At 36.9% G+C, this 17,040-nt stretch overlaps 1 protein-coding gene across 5 annotated transcripts in view; it reads left to right on the top strand.

Moving 5' to 3' along the window:
- The window catches only part of NIPBL (NIPBL cohesin loading factor), a 175,788-nt gene extending 166,484 nt beyond the window's left edge, over positions 1–9,304 (top strand). For 4 of the 5 annotated variants that reach the window (XM_059694929.1, XM_059694928.1, XM_059694927.1 and 1 more), the window contains 5 exons: positions 1,581–1,727; positions 3,470–3,744; positions 5,411–5,585; positions 7,595–7,783; positions 8,332–9,304. In XM_059694929.1, the coding sequence (XP_059550912.1) occupies positions 1,581–1,727; positions 3,470–3,744; positions 5,411–5,585; positions 7,595–7,783; positions 8,332–8,697 (1,152 nt within the window). In that variant the 3' untranslated portion in view covers positions 8,698–9,304. Of the gene's footprint in view, positions 1–1,580; positions 1,728–3,469; positions 3,745–5,410; positions 5,586–7,594; positions 7,825–8,331 lie in introns of all 5 variants that reach the window. The other variant, XM_059694931.1, reaches the window with a different exon arrangement.
- Positions 9,305–17,040: the final 7,736 nt, after the last annotated feature.

Raw genomic sequence — 17,040 nt, 5'->3', positions numbered from 1 at the left:
ATCTGGAAGGACCAGCTCAAGGCTATTCTTTGAAGAAATTTGGTTTTTGAAAGGAATGGGACTTATTTTATGGCCCAAGTTGAAGAATTTCTGAGTTCTTTTTAAAGGTTTATTCAGAGTAGTCCTGAACATTTTTCATTTTAGGAGGATAAATATATATAACAACATTACAACCAATAGGTATGGTGGAGTTCTATGTCTGCATCTCCCCAATTTTAACATCTAAGTGTTGATACATATTTAAAAGACAAAAATAGAGCAAGAATCTCATGAACACCAATAGCAAGTGTATCCCATCTGTCCTGTGGGATTTTTGTTGTGCTATTGAGTTTTCTGCTGTTTGGATGACAGGATAGGGGAGATGGTAGGAGAGAATGTTTTTTATCACTTTTTTTTTTTAAGCTGTAAATGTTTTAAAGGAATTTATATGTTAACATGTCTTTCAGTTTATATTCTGTATGATCATGAATGCTGAAAGTCTCTCTTCTTTTTAAAGCAAACAACTAGTAGTAACCATATTTTTTTTCTTTAAGTTGTGCCTACCTCAGTTTCTCTAGTGTGAAACTAGTAGCACCGTCAGAAGGACTCTGATATTCTAAATTACATTTATGAAGGAAACTGTAGGTATTATGAGTACATGAACTGTGTGGAGTTTTTAACCCGCATATTAGTACTATAATTACCACTTACTGAGGGCAGAAACTGTGTAACTGATCTCCATATGGGTTAAGCTCTTAGAATCATAATGATAAATAATTATGAATTTATTCATTATATGTAATTTTTGATAATGTGGTATGGATTTATCATGAAAATCCCATATACTCTATCTATATATATAAAAGGCTAAGCGACCGTCTGACTGACCAGTAGGTATAAAGCGCACTGACCACCAGGGAGCAGATGCTCAACACAAGAGCTGCTGTGCTGTGGTGACTTGGCAGTGGTGTTTCTCGGATGACGCACCCCGGAACCAGAGAGGAGGGAGCCCAATTCCAGAGTGCATCACCTGAGAACCACCCTCTCACAATCCAGGACCCCTTGGGGGATGTCGGAGAGCCGGTTTCGGCCCAAAACCCAGCAGGCCAGGCCAAGAAACCCCACCTGCCGGGGAACCCCCGCTCACCCTGCAGACGCCCATGGATCCCTGGTGCTGCCCCAGGTCTGGCCAGCTGGGGAAGGACCACAGGAGGTTGACTCCAGGGCATGTCCGGCCAGTCTGGCCCAGTCCCGATCCGCCTGCCGCCTTCTAATTAATTTCCTTTCAATGTGCAGTAATCCGTGCACCAGGGCACTAGTAAGAATATCAAGGGAATTCCACTTGGGTGCCCTAAAAAATTTCACCTCTTCCCTTCTTAAAGTACTGTGGTATAAGTCATGAACTCTCTTAAAATGGGAATAAGATTATTTTATAAAATCCATTTTCTGTCCCCCCACTGCATCCCCGCTCCCCACCACCCTCTTTCTCTGAAACATTAACTGAGATCGAAGTACCATGTAATACTTTTTCTAAAACAGCTTTTTGTATGGATTTCTAGATTATCCACTAAATGTGTACCTTTTCTTTTTTTAATTTACAGAAAACAGAAGTGAATATGCTCTTGTATATAGCAGACAATCTAGCCTGTTTTCCATACCAGACACAGGAAGAGCCATTGTTTATAATGCATCACATAGACATTACACTCTCCGTTTCTGGTAGTAACCTACTGCAGTCATTCAAGGAGGTAAGTTACATACATTGCTATTCTTCGTGTATGTGTCAAAGTGCTGGCATGCTATTTTCACTGTTTTGTTTCTCATTCTTTTTATTCTTTCACAGGTATATAAAGTCTTTCTAAATGAACTTATTGAAATCTGGGCAGTGCTTGAATTGGGGAGAGGAAGTGGGTTGCCATTTCATTTCTATTAAGAAACACCTAAAACCATCCCATTTCAGATCATTTAGTGGAATATATATACTTACCTGTATAGATAGATGGATTGTTCAGTGATGCCATCCATCCCACTCCTTTATTTCTCTCACTATAGTGTTTGGTGTCTTTTCATATATTCATTTAAACCCCATTGTATAGTACCTTGCTAGTCTATAAATCTGGTAATGCTGTAGATCACAAAAGTACCCTTGAAGAGATATAGATATAGATAGCTTACAAAGAAACACGGGACATGTATAATACTATCGATTTCCTTATCCTTGAACACCAGCATCATAATTAAGTTGGTATATTGTGTACCTAAAACTTTACTAAGTTTGTTATAAACCTTGTACTTCTCTTTCTTGGTTTTTTAAGAGGAAATGTAATTAGCTTAATTATAAAAGTGCCTGTTGTAGCACTGGGCACAGAGTTGATACCCAGTAAATTTTTTATAAATTAATTGGAATATTTTTATGTACCTGATGATACAAGTAGATCTCATTTTACAAAATCACATTGCTCAAAATTCAGCCTGGTCAAACTAGTGAATAAGGAAGATTATTTTAATACCTAAGGGTTAGAACTGTAGAACGTAGGCCCCACCCTGCTGAAACAGAGTCTTATGTTTTTAACAAAATCCCTAGGTGTTTAATATGCACATTGAAGTTGGAAAAGTTAATTTCCCAGGAACTTTAACTATGTGTTATCTTATTTTACTTACTATTGTGCATATCTTATAAATGTTTCTCCTGTTTTATTTAACAGTTGCATTTTGAATAATTGCTTTGTAATCTAATATTTTTCCCCTCTTAAACCCAGATGACTTTTCTGTTTTTAAAGAGATAACAGTTTCATAAAATACAAAGAAACAATTTAAGTATTGAAGAAAAATTGTCTATTTCTGAAAAGGTTTTTTAAAATATGTTTTATTGATTTTAGAGAGAGGAAGGGAGAGAGAGAAAAAAACTTTGATGGGCTGCCTCCTGCATGCTCCCTACTGGGGATCAAGCCCTGGGAATGTACCCTGACCAGGATCGAACTGGCAACTTTTTGGTGCATGGAACGATGCTCAACCAACTGAGCCACACTAGCCAGGGCATGGAAAAGTTCTTGAAAGGAAGACTTAAATAAAAGCTGGGGGCGTTCAAGCCTACTGTATTCACCCAGTTAACTTATAATTACTGCTTTTCTTCTATGTTGGTTCACTTATATACCAAATTCATACTTCTATAGCTAATTTATTTCATTACTTTCCTATAAGAAAATTGTTAACCTTTGAATGATATTTTAGAAGAAGTCTTTTTTTGTGGGGGAGTGTTGGAGGAGTGGATTATATATGATTTTATTAAGTCTTGGAACCTAGTATTTCTCCCAAGGGTTACACCTCCAGTCATTATGGAAAGGCAGAAGGTTTCAGTGTATACAATATTAATATGGGGATGCCTTTTGAAGCTGTTGAATGCATATATGTGTATTTGTTAGTGGTATTTTGTTTCGTTTTAAAAAAAAAAACAAACAATAATTTTCTTTTCTTTTTTTTCTTTTTTCAGTCTATGGTAAAAGACAAAAGGAAAGAGAGAAAACCTTCACCTAGTAAGGAAAATGAGTCAAGCGAGAGTGAAGAAGAAGTCTCCAGGCCTCGGAAGTCACGGAAACGTGTAGATTCAGATTCAGACTCAGATGCAGAAGATGATATAAATTCGGTGATGAAATGTTTGCCAGAAAATTCAGCTCCCTTAATTGAGTTTGCAAATGTTTCCCAGGGTATTTTATTGCTTCTCATGTTAAAACAACATTTGAAGAATCTCTGTGGATTTTCTGATAGGTAAGGTTACACATAAGCAGGGAGAGAAAAAACTTGGTTCAAATCATAAATTATGAAATCCAGTTTTGATTGCATGTTTATTTTAATATTAAAAATGCCCCTTTCTATGACTAGTATTTTGTTGTATAATACACCATAATTTGTTCAATCTATTATCAAATAGGAAAAACAATTACTTGGTAATATGCATATAAATTAAAGGACTTAATTTGTTGATTTCCTTAAAAGGGTCTTTTTAAAAAAAATTTTAAAAATATATATTTTAATTGATTTCAGAGAGGAAGGGAGAGGGAGAGGGAGATAGAAACATCAATGATGAGAGAGAATCATTGATCTGCTGCCTCCTGCATGCCCCCTACTGGGGATCAAGCCGCAACCCAGGCATGTGCCCTTGGCTGGAATCGAACCTGGGACCCTTCGGTCCGCAGGCCGACACTCAATCCTCTGAACCAAACCATCTAGGGCTCCTTAAAAACATCTTATTAGAGAATTACGCTAATCTTAACATAGATGGCAAATTTAAGTTTTTAAAGAGCTATGAATGAAGAATAGATGTGGACCAACTAGACTAAGCTCTAACAGAACCAAACAGTCTTTATTATTTTTCTTTATTGATTAAAGTATTACATATGTGTTTTTATCCCCCCATTGCCCCTCCCACGCCACCCCCCACTCATGCCCTCACCCCCATGGTGTCTGTGTCCATTGGTTAGGCTTATAGACATGCATACAAGTCCTTTGGTTGATCTCTTCCCCTTACCCCCACCCTCCCCCTACCTTCCCTCAGAACCAAACAATCTTTAATGCACTCTATAAAGTAAGAGAGAAAAAAGTACTATTTATTGTGAATGCCCTGTAATTATATTCACTATTAGTCATTGTAGGTATCTCTTTTCTGTCTGTACCCATGGAATTGTGGTCATTTCCCACATTCATTGCAACCTTACATTAGGAATCACAAAGTCATATGTTCATAGAGGACAGATGATAAAATGAGTTAAATGGACCTGGAAAAATGTCAGAGGCAAACTGGAAAGAGCATGTTTCATCTAAAGGACTCAGATATTATTCAGATATTCATCAGCTTGTTACCACAGAAAAGAGTGGGCACAGTGTGGCCATAGCTTCCACTCTTTCAAAAGAAGTTATATAATCCAGATTTTTATGACAAGTATTTTGATGTTAAATATTGGCAAAGTAAATTAAAACCTTATAAGGTATTGGGGCAGTGCTAAGGAGTTGAAAGATTTTTAATCAGAGTTGTTAATATGAAACAGGTTTGTAAACAATCCTTCTTGCTGCTGTGTAGGGAATAAATAGTGGGGGTGGGGCGCAAAAAGGTAGGAGATAAACCAGTTGGGTGGTATTGAGTAATTATATTAAAACTCTTGTATAATCACAGTCATGGTATTAAGAAATAGACATGAGATACTGCTGTCATTTAAATGATGCCTCTATTCAAGACAAATAGAGAAATAAGAGAATATTATTCTTTTTAATCTTTGCCTTTATGTATTTACTTCCCTTTTTAAAATTATATTTACTTTGTTCACTGGTTAAAATCTGTATGAGAAAAAGTTTATTAGTGAATAAACTTTAACTAGAAGCAATTTAAATGCAAATGCCTGAAAATGTTTTAGTTAATGGTTTGATTTTTCCCAAACAGTAAAATTCAGAAATATTCTCCATCTGAATCTGCAAAAGTATATGATAAAGCGATAAACCGAAAAACAGGAGTTCATTTTCATCCCAAACAAACACTGGACTTCCTGCGCAGTGATATGGCTAATTCCAAAATCACTGAAGATGTGAAGAGGAGTATAGTAAAACAGTATCTAGATGTGAGTAGTAAAACCAAAATGTATTTTCTCCCAATAATGGCTTTTATTTATTTATTTTTTGTTGTTAATCCTCACGCAAGGATATTTTTCCATTGACTTTTAGAGAGAGTGGAAGGGAGGGGGAAAAACAGGGAGAGAGAAACATCGATTAGTTGCCTCCCACACATTCCCTGACCAGGTCTGGGGATTGAGCCTGTAACTAAGGTACATGCGCTTGACTGGAATCAAACCTGGGACCCTTCAATCTGAGTGCCGGTGCCCTATCCACTGAACCAAACTGGATAGGGCATTATTATCATTATTATTATTTTTTAGAAAGAGGAAGGGAGAGAGGAAAAGAAAAAGAGAAACATGGATTTGTTGTTTTACTTATTTATGCATTCATTTGTTGATTCTTGTATATGCCCTGACCGGGGATTGAACCCACAACCTTGGTGTATCGGGACAACACACCAACTAACAGAGCTATCTGACCAAGGCAATAATGGCTTTTTTTTTTTTTAGTACGTTTTGGGAGTTAGCTATGCTTTACATTGAAAGTAAGCTTCAGCCAAAACCGGTTTGGCTCAGTGGATAGAGCGTCGGCCTGCGGACTGAAGGGTCCCAGGTTCGATTCCGGTCAAGGGCATGTACCTGGGTTGCGGACACATCCCCAGTAGGGGATGTGCAGGAGGCAGATGATCGATGTTTCTAACTCTCTATCTCTCTCCCTTCCTCTCTGTAAAAAATCAATAAAATATATTTAAAAAAAAAAAAAAAAGAAAGTAAGCTTCATGAACTGTCAAGATTATTTTTCTGTCTGGTTTTAAGGAGTTTCTATAAGCTTGCTTTCCCATTTCACACACTGTATCCTAATTACTTTTTCTTAGAAAATGCCAGCTTATCACTAATTTTATTTTGGTGAAAATGAAAGTTTTTAGGAAAAAGCCATGCGCATTTATGTATATTTTTTTAATTCAATGGATTATTATATGGTGTAAATTTTATAAAAAGTATATATATATATATATATATATATATATATATATACATGTACGTTTGTGTATCTTTTATTTATACTCACTAACAAGTATGTGAGTATGTGTGTGTTAAATGTGCTTTTAAATTGTCTTTAAGAATAGAAAAATTTATAGAGACTGAAAATATAGAATGGAGTTTACCAGGGCTGAGAGTAGGGAGTTATTGAATGGATACAGTATGCGTTTCTGTTGCTGATAAAGTTTTGGAAATAATGGTAGTAATAGTTGCACAACAATATAATAATAGTTATGCCAGTGAATTAATTGATTAAAACTGTAAATTTTATGTTCTGTATATTTCACTACAATAAAAATGTTTTAATGTTTTTAGAGACTATTTTTAAAAATAAAGGTTTTGCTTTAATCTACTTAAAGCAGGTAGCTAAACATAACTAATAATGAAATTTTTTGACCAAGCATGAAACCTACACAACAGTTTTCATATTATTCATAGACTGTAATTCGTATACTCTAAAGTAGAAAATTATTTTAGTTTTCATTTAATATTCATCCTTTGCTTCCTCTAGTATCCTCTTGACTTGGCAGAGCACAAAGGGGGCAGAAAATTTTAAAATGTCTATCATTATTAATTAATCAGCTGGTTGCTTGATGATTTGGACCAGCATCAGCCACCTCTGACTTGTCCAAATATGGCCCTCTGCCTGTTTTTGTAAATAAAGTTTTATTGAAACAGCCATGCCCATTCATTTATGTATTGTCTATAGCTACTTTCACACTACGATGGCTGAGCTGTGTAGTTGTGAAAGAGACTATATGGCCTGCAAAGATGGAAATATTTACTCTCTGGCTCTTTACAGAAAATGCTTGCCAGCCCCAGACTTGGGCAATAGCTAAAATATATTTCCCCCACACCAAACTCGGCTATAGGGCCCATTTAGGAAAAGAAAATTTTAAGAAAACATTTAGTGATTTGACAGTCTTGTTTGAAATATTTACTTAAAATTCAAAATTAATACCTTATTTTTATAGTTCAAACTTCTCATGGAACATCTGGACCCTGATGAAGAGGAAGAAGAAGGGGAAGTGTCAGCTAGCACAAATGCTCGGAACAAAGCAATTACCTCGCTGCTTGGAGGAGGCAGCCCTAAAAATAATGCAGCAGCAGAGACAGAAGATGATGAAAGTGATGGGGAGGATAGAGGAGGAGGCACTTCAGGGGTGAGGCGGAGGAGGAGTCAACGTATTTCGCAACGTATTACGTAAAATGATTTTTATGTGCTTATATATGTCAGTCTTTTAAATGTACACCAAGTAATGTAATACTTATGAGAGAAAACATTTTGTAGATAGGTTCTCTACTTACCATTTATACATCCTTTTGTAGAAAGTTTAAAGGCAATAAAAAAAACCAGAAATGAGATTTATTCAGCATAAAGGATTATTAATTTTTATTTGGATTGTATTAATGTGTGTTATCCTTTTTTATTGTTGCTAAGTTTTATGTAGCTTTATGGTTCATATGTATATATAATTTTATATATCAATAAGAGTAAAGACACGGGTACAAATTAAGAGTTTTATGGTTTTACAAGTATATGTTAACCCCTTGGCGCTGGCGGTCACGGTGCGTCTCATTGCCGGCAATGGAAGTGTGCTGGGAAATCCCAACTCCCGGCGTCAAGGGATTAAAAGCAATAAAAACAATAATTTTACTAAAATTATTTTGTATAACACTTGGTCTTTTTTCCCCCCTCCCAATGTTTTAGTCATTGAGAAGGTCAAAACGAAATTCAGACTCTACGGAGTTGGCAGCACAGATGAATGAAAGTGTTGACGTCATGGATGTCATCGCTATTTGCTGTCCAAAGTACAAAGATCGACCACAAATTGCAAGAGTAGTACAGAAAACCAGCAGTGGCTTCAGTGTTCAGTGGATGGCAGGCTCCTACAGCGGCTCCTGGACTGAGGCTAAGCGCCGCGATGGCCGCAAACTGGTGCCTTGGGTAGACACTATTAAAGAGTCAGACATTATTTACAAAAAAATTGCTCTAACGAGTGCTAATAAGCTGACTAATAAAGTTGTTCAGACTTTACGATCCCTGTATGCCGCCAAGGATGGGACTTCCAGCTAATGAATTTGTACATGCAGCCAAATTTACAGGAATTTTTTTAAAAGGCAGAAAAACTTGAAATATCAACATTCTGGCAAAAATAAAAATCAATTTTATGAAGAGTAAGAATGGAACCTGGGATGCAGGAACAAAAGAAGGAAATGTTGGGCAAACATTTTTGTGGGAGCTCCCTTCGCTGTTGTGCAGCAGAAACAGATTCTCAGTTCATTTTTACTCCCACTGTATTATAGTTTAACAAAAATTGTTTATATCTTGGAAAAACTTTCTGTTTAAAAAATAAACAAGTGAATGTTGGAAATTAGTCTGTTAATGTTCTTAATAAAGTGTTCTTGGAGTTTAACCTAGCAGCGGATGGCTTTCTTTAGCTTAGCCCAGTTTCCAGGGAAGCATTGTTTTTTCCAGGCTGTAAAATGGCAGAATCTCCTGGATATATAATTTATTCTGTTGAAAAAAAAGCATGCAGTATCTATGACCTATCTGCAGAAGGAGTTTTTGTAAATGTAGATTTTGATGTATTAGGTCACCCTGAAAACAATACAAGAAAAGGGATCCCCAGGCAATCTGGTGGAGCGAATACTGCAATAAATTTTTTTACTTCTCTTTGTTACTTGTCTGTTTCCATTTGAATTTCTTACTGTAAAGATCTGTTTAAATCCATTTATATTATTTTGCAGTCTTTTATGTAAAATTTATTATATCACTGGTTTTCAAAGCGAAACATAAAATATTGTTTATATAGTTTGTATAGGCTGACTTCTGAATGATTGGTATCTATTATTTTCATTCCCATAAGAGGGTGTAAACAATTAACTCCAGGGTTTTATTGTATCCTGCAATATTTAGTATTAACTATATATGATTTAGCACTGTGCCAAACACATTTTCAAGAGTACATTTTGATATAAAAAGAAACTATAGTTTATTCTTTGTATGCTTCGATTTCTTTCTAGTGATTTCATGGTGGTAATGTTTGTTTTTTTAAACTGAACTCTGGGACAAAACTAGGTTGGGTTTTTCACACATGGAATTTGTTTTATCAGCAAAATATTTGAAGTGGCTTATGAAGATAATAAGATTTATCAGAGAGTAAAATACCAGTTAAAAAATATATAAGAACATAAAGTCCAGCATATAGAATACTGAAGAATAAAGATGTGGGTAAAAAAGCCAATTTTGAATGCCACGAACCTAACATGTAACCATGCCTGCTGTCATTTACTTATGAAAATTCTGCTGGTTAAATATTTTATCCCTATTTTGTAGATAAGGAAACTGAGGCTCAGAAGGATTCAGTAATTTGCTTGTATGTGTTATAATAGAGATTTAAATGTGGGGGTGGAGTAATCACATTCACTACTCTTAAGCGAATTGAATATCAAGTGCAAAGGCGATGATCCTTGTTGAAAGGAAACCAGGATCTTCAAAATATATCTACTTGGGGATATATTTCAAGTGAGCATCAGGAACTAGGCACACAGTAGTAGTGAGGCTGTGTCATAGATGATGGTCACAGATGAATTGCTGTGCTTAAGAATTTTCCATATATTCTAAGCTACAGTATTTTAGCTATTAATATAAGCCAAATGTTGATAAAACTCACAAGCCTTAACGTCTAAATATATACACCAAAGTTTTCAGAAAGCAGATTTCTCAAATATAAGTTTTGGGATCTTAACACAAAATTAAGTTAGGGCTTTTGCTGTCAGATATACAAAATTGAACTTTCCAAGTATATTTGAGATTTACAAAGTTCAATCTTACTCTATAGTTTGTTGATGTAGTAAGCCATATCTTTATGGATTGATATTGAAAAGAGAATGTTATATTTTATATAAAATTTTTCAAGTACCTTTTTATTAATATGAAAGTTTAGTGTGTCTTTATTATTTTGACAAATGGGTAATTAAGAATATTTATACCAAAATACAAATGTAGAAACAGAATTTAGTGACCTCTAGGGGAAGAAATTATGACATTTTGGAGACAAGTAATATATAGTTTACTCTGTTCAAATGTTGAGTGTTTCCATTGTTAGCAGGTAACGGAAGCACACAGACAATTTTTGATGACTATAGTCTATCATGAACACAGGTAAGTCAAAATGTTTTGTGCAATGTAGATTTTATACAGAGCAAGCGTATTCATCCTATGCTCATTTAGGAAGTAAACTTAGCTAGTGCCACACACACCATTGTTAGTTGCACAAGGAACTCATTCTGGTTACAATTCTGATGTCCAAGTAGCCTGCATCTTCAGAAATATTGATATAAACTGTAAAGAACATTAGTTTTGCAAATATAAAACCCATCAGGTCATCCATTTGAAATAAAGTAATTTGAAACACTTAAAAGTAATTTTCACTCTACAAAAATCCTACTTATTTGAACTTTTCACTGTTTGCCTTGCTCATTTTAAAACTAAAGTTTGTTTAATCCCTTAGCTAATTTTTGTCATGGAAAGCATATTATTACACACATTTACATTATTTTTATTTGTTTGAAGATTTTTCTAAATGCACTTCTTGTCCTATTGGCCCTATCTGAGAAACAGTTAAATGTAAATTTGGTATGATAGAAAGGTCACTGACCAAATTCGAGTTTGCATAGTTTATTGACCAGGTGGTCATAAAATCCCATGTGTTTTGCATACCACCCTCCCTTCCTTTGTAAGACTCTATTGTGTATGATTTCATTGCTCAAATTACACACAGTATAAACACAATGTTTTCCTATTTAGAATTTTGTAAACTATTTTGGCTTTTTGTTATGGAACCACCACATATCTGTCACTGAGTTTCAATCATTCTGAACTTCTGACCAAGCTCATTTGAGCTGTGCCCCATACACTCCTCCCTCATGTTTCTCTGAAACAAACCCCATATTATTTCATCTATAAATACATCTTTAAATATTAATGCTTGACATAAAAACTAAGTTCAAATGTTCAATTTTCTCAAAAGGCCTTTTTTTTTTTTTTAGGTCTTAATCCATAGGTTTCTTCATTGCCTTTTATTCTTTGCATATTTTTCATGAAGAAACTAAATTGTTTTGTCCCTGGATTCTTAAAAAAATGGTTGATTTTAAATAGAGGAACAGCAGATGTTTTTTGGTTTGTAATCCTTTTTCTTACATTAATTTATTGTGAGTTTGAGAGACATCGTCTCTCTTCTGAACCTCATGCATTGTGCTTGAGTCTGCATAACTAGGACAGGTACCATTTACGGACTTAATGAAGTGAGATAGGTTCAGTTTTCAGAAAGATGGTGATAAACAATCCTTTGAATTTTAGTTTGCAAATGTTATGCAGGCAATTAAAGATGAACTAAAATAAGGAAATAAGTTTAATAACATGTTACCCTGTGATTCAAGATCTGTTAGAAATGTATGTTAATTGCTTGAAATAAGTGGATTACAGGTTGTGATTATTTTATAGTTTATAGGCATTACAAGTTTTTTGTAAAATGGAATTTTGCACTTGTTTGTATTTGTGACTTTTTTTATTGTTTAACTATTCCTTTGTCATATAGTCTTAGTGTCTTCACCCTTGACAGTAGCCTTTCTTCTGCTAAGTCATGGCAGTATAAGTTTGTTTTGATAGTAACTTGTTTATAATTAAGGGCTTACCTGTATTAGATTTAGATCCTGAAACAAAGAACAGACAAAGTAATTATGTTTGTCATAAAGCTAAATCAATAGGGGCTCTCCATATTTCATAGTTTCAAAAAATACAAGTTGGGGCAAAAGTAGGTTTACAGTTTTTGTATGGAAAACAATACAATAAGTAACAATACAAGAATAAACTGTTCTGCATACTCACAACTATAAACCTACTTTTGCCCACTCTGTATTTATAGAAACATGAGGAAGCTGAGAAGTTACTTAACGAAAAGTTCTTAACCACCAAATTTCACGGACCTCCTTGAGAATCTAATGAAATCTCTCCTTAAAAATCTGGCCCTCACTGGTTTGGCCCAGTAGATAGAGCATCGGCCTGTGGACTGAAGGGTCCCAGGTTCTATTCTGGTCAAGAGTACATGCCTGGGTTGTGGGCTCGATCCCCATTGGGGAGCGTGCAGGAGAAAGCCTATGGAAGATTCTCTCCATTGATGTTTCTATCTCTGTCCTCTCCCCCTTCCTCTCTAAAAAAAAAAGGAAAAAAAGCTGAACAAATCCTTACACAAAACTACGTACAATTCCAAGGGATTCATGGTCACTGACACCCCAGTTCCATGTATAACTTGACTTGGAAACCCATGGGCTACAGGTTAAGTGAAGCTTCTAACCCAAACCCTTTAAATATATATATTTTTCTTTTTTTACAGTTTATATTATTTTGTATTAGTTTCAGGCATATAGCATAGTACCAAACCCTTTTTAAGAAGGCAAAATTGAAGCTCCAAGAGGTGAATTGATAGCTATAAACTACACACCTACCAGTACTTATCACCGGAGCCAGGACCACCCTCGGGATCTTACCTCCCAGATCAGATGCTCTTACGAGGAAGCTTTCATCTGGCAAGTCCTTAGTCACCTGTGAAGATCTGAATGTAATGACTAAACGTTGTAGTTCTTTTATACCTTTTCAGAAGATCCACTTTTCTCAGATTTTGAGATGTGTTTTATGTTTTAGCTACTATTTGGCTTGATGTAGAAAGACTAAAATGGGGGTTGGTGAAAAGGATATTAACTTTGAAGTCAGAAGACATAGTCTGAAGCCATGTGTTTTTTAAATAAGTGTAATATAAAGTTTGGTAAATAAAATCACTTAGCATGTTCTGCGGGAGCTTATTTTTAAAACTTTGTAATTATCTTTTGTGCATATTTGGATCATCTGGATGTTTGGTTATGTGGGGAGTTGGGGGATGGGATTCTGAATGTGCAGACCATATAGGGTAGAGGAACCGGGTGTGGGTGGTGCAGTATTAAAAAGTGAACCTATAGAAAGTCAGGAGAGAAGCATACAATTTTGAGAACTTAAATTTTAATGTGTAGACCGGAGAAGGACTTTATGCAAAGGATTAATGAGAGCTCATTCTGGCTGCTCCATAGAGGATTTGAGGGTATCGAGAAGAGGACACAAATGCAGTAGTCTCAGAGATGATGAGAGTCAGAACTAGCGTGATGACGGTAGGAGAGATGAAGAGACTGCAGATGTATTTAGGAAATAAAAATAGCAGGACTTGACAGATTACTGAAGTATGTAAAGGAAAACAAGCATCGGGATAGCTCTCAGGTTTCTCTATGTTGGGTGACTAGGTCCTATTTTAAATATGTTGATAATGAGTACCTGCGGGCTGTTCTGGTGATGTCCAGACAGTGGGAATGTGCACAAGCATGACACTTTGAGGGTGCCGAGGCTGCATTTGGCTCATCAGCATGTAAGCTGTAGAGTAAGCACAGAGCCAAAGGGGGGCCTTGCAGACTACCAATGTTTAAGGCGCAGTGGGAGGAAAACAAGTTTGTGAGGGAGACAGGATATATGATGACAGGAGTATAGGAAGAATCTACAGAATTAGAGAGTTTCAAGAGGGAGAGAGAGAGCAACATGTGAAATGCAACAGTGAGATGAAGACTGAAAAATGCTTGATCCTGCCATTTAGGATGCAAATGGGAACCTTTAGGGAAAGGAGTTACAGTGAGGATGAGAAGAAAGCCAGATTGTGGTTGAGTTGAGAATGAATGAGAATTGTGGGGGAGAGTGGTCGGGCAGGAAGAGAGACAACAGAGATTGAAATGCTGGATATTAAAGTTAGAGAGAAAAGCAAAAGGTAAAGGGCCTAAAAAGCCACATTCAAGAGTCAGGAAGGGCTTTAATAGGATATAATAGGCTCAGGGCTATGGTTCAGAAAGATCATTCACTGTCTACAGTGTAGAGAATTGTGATGATGCCAAACTGCATGGTTGTATTATTTTCTCCATAGGGCTCAGCTGCACAACCAAAACAGCAATGTGTCAGTGAGCCAGCGTTGGGAGTTTGCTGGGGGTATCGTTGAAGAGCTGGATTAAGAAAAACTGGAAGGATCAAGGTTCAGAGTCTCCATGACGTAGAAGCCAAGTATAATGCGAGGAGCAGGAGTGGGCCAGTAGGATGATGAAGGCAGAAAGGAATGTGTGGTTTGTCTGACGTTCTGGACGCAGTGCAGAGCGTGACCAGAGGAAGGAATCAGTGAAGTGAAGAGGTTGAGTTTGGCATTGGAGAGATGGCACAATCACAGGCTGCCATCTGCAGCCCTTTCCTGGACTTAAAACATTGGATTCTGTCCTTCCTCTCATACTAACAGGGTGTCTTGTAGAGCAGTTGGTATTGGTAGTGTTTCCTTTTTTTTTTTTTTAGTTTTTACAAATTTAATCATTTGACAAGTAATGGCTGGGTGCCTCTGTGAGCAGTGAACTGGGCTGGACCCTTGGCCATAAAGCTGTGTTCTAGTGGGAGAGTTGGGAAATGAACTACAAAGCACACAATTATCTGACTGTATTTAATTACAGTTGAAATGAGTGCTCGAAAATGAACGTAACATCATGAGAGTATGTAGCACTGAAGTAGTGTAGAGGGCTGGGGCCCGGCAGGAGGTCTGCCTCCTCCCAGTGAAACTCCTCAGATAAAGCCTGCCATGTAGCAGATGTGATAGCTACCAAAGAATATAAGTTGAGTTACTGAGAAATGAGAAATAACTTGTCCATTGCTCTCAGCAGTGTGTTCCGTAGGGATATGATGGTTGAGGTCTGAAGTCTGAGGAAAAAATAGATGACGGGTGCAGGAGGAATGGGGAAGTGATGACACAGCATATGCAGAGGCACCGAGGCGAAGAGCATCTCGCCTTTAAGTGTGTCACACCCTATGAGTGGCAGAAAACCAAGAGTACAGTGAGGAAGCTGATGAAATCGATGGGCCAGATCACACTTTTGTGGGCCATGTTAAGAAAGTCCTGCAAGCAGCGAAGAGCCATTAAAAAATTAAGATGGGTAGGAGTGGAATAGGGATTTGCATTTGGGGAATCCTTTTAATAATTGGAGATATTCCTGAGCATGGTCAGTGCTTACAATTTATATACAGAAACTGATTTTCATCCATGTATGGAGGACATGAAATCTAGACCCTTCCCTGTAAGTAGAAGGGTCGGAAGCACACTCAGTTGGTGTTTCCTCTGTTTAGACACACTATGTGCAAACAGTCATACTGCAGTTTTGAAGACTATGAGAGCATATCCAAGAGAGAGGCAGAGACTGCCTAGGACTGTCAGTCCTCAGCTGATTTCTCCGCCCTCCCTCATTCCTCAGTTCCTGGATGTAAAGTTCACTGAGACAAGAAGACTTCTTCAAGCTATGGCAGTAACTGGTACCTGACTTGCCTGCCTGCCAAAACCATGAAAGTGGACAAAAAAATATGTGAGGCCACTGCTTTTAGACACTGGACAGCATGCAGCCTGAGGCCATGGTCCCAAGACAAGGAAAGCTGAGCAGGTGAGACTCATGAATGCCTAGCTCTCTACTTACAGGATCTCGTCCTCACTGCAGAATGACGAGCTAGAGCCACGCAGACCACAGTGGTCCCACCGAGCTGAGGAGAGTGACGGGCTGGAATCTACAGAGTGGAGCAAAAAGGAAAGGAAGCTGTACAGAGAGGACCCCTGAATGCCTGGGCAGGGGGGTGGGGGTGAGGGGTGGGGTAGGGGATTCCCTGTGAGTCCCGGGACAAGGGCTGAGCTGCTCGTATTCGGTGCAAGAATGCATGAAGCTTACTAGAAGCTGAGATGATGGATTCTAAAGGTTGGACATGCAGGGACATGTGGGCAGGCCAGCTCAGCTGGAGGAGTGGAGAGATCTTGCCTCATGAACACTCCAAACATCTGGTTCTAGCACCACAGGGGATGATCTTAGAAATAAAGACCCTGCCTGAGAGTAAGGATATGAAAAACACCCTTCAAAAATGAGGGTGAAATAAAGATGCAGTTTGGTCAAAGAAACCTGAGAGAATTGATTGTCAAATCTGTACTATAAGAAATAATATTTTAATCCTAGATAGAAATTTGGGTCTACAAGAAAAAAGGAAAAAGTACTAGGAATGGTAATATCCTTAAAAGACAAACAGAATGTTTAAATCAGGAGTGGGCAAGTAAAAGGAATTGTAATTTTATAAAACGGGTTTGTGAAGTGATGAGAGTGAACTGTTATAGCAGTGTAAGGTGGAGGAATATTCTAGTCTTACAGATTAAGTATTCATATTGTTAGCCCTAAAGCAGCAGTTCTCAAACTTTTTGTTCTCTTCATACACATAAAACTATTTATGTGGATTTATCTATTAATATTTATCATGTTAGAAATTAAAACTGAGAAAAAAGTATAA

This window comes from Myotis daubentonii, chromosome 4, assembly GCF_963259705.1.
Source record: "Myotis daubentonii chromosome 4, mMyoDau2.1, whole genome shotgun sequence".
In the NCBI taxonomy this organism is placed as follows: domain Eukaryota; kingdom Metazoa; phylum Chordata; class Mammalia; order Chiroptera; family Vespertilionidae; genus Myotis; species Myotis daubentonii.
This window is presented reverse-complemented; position numbering and strand designations above follow the sequence as displayed.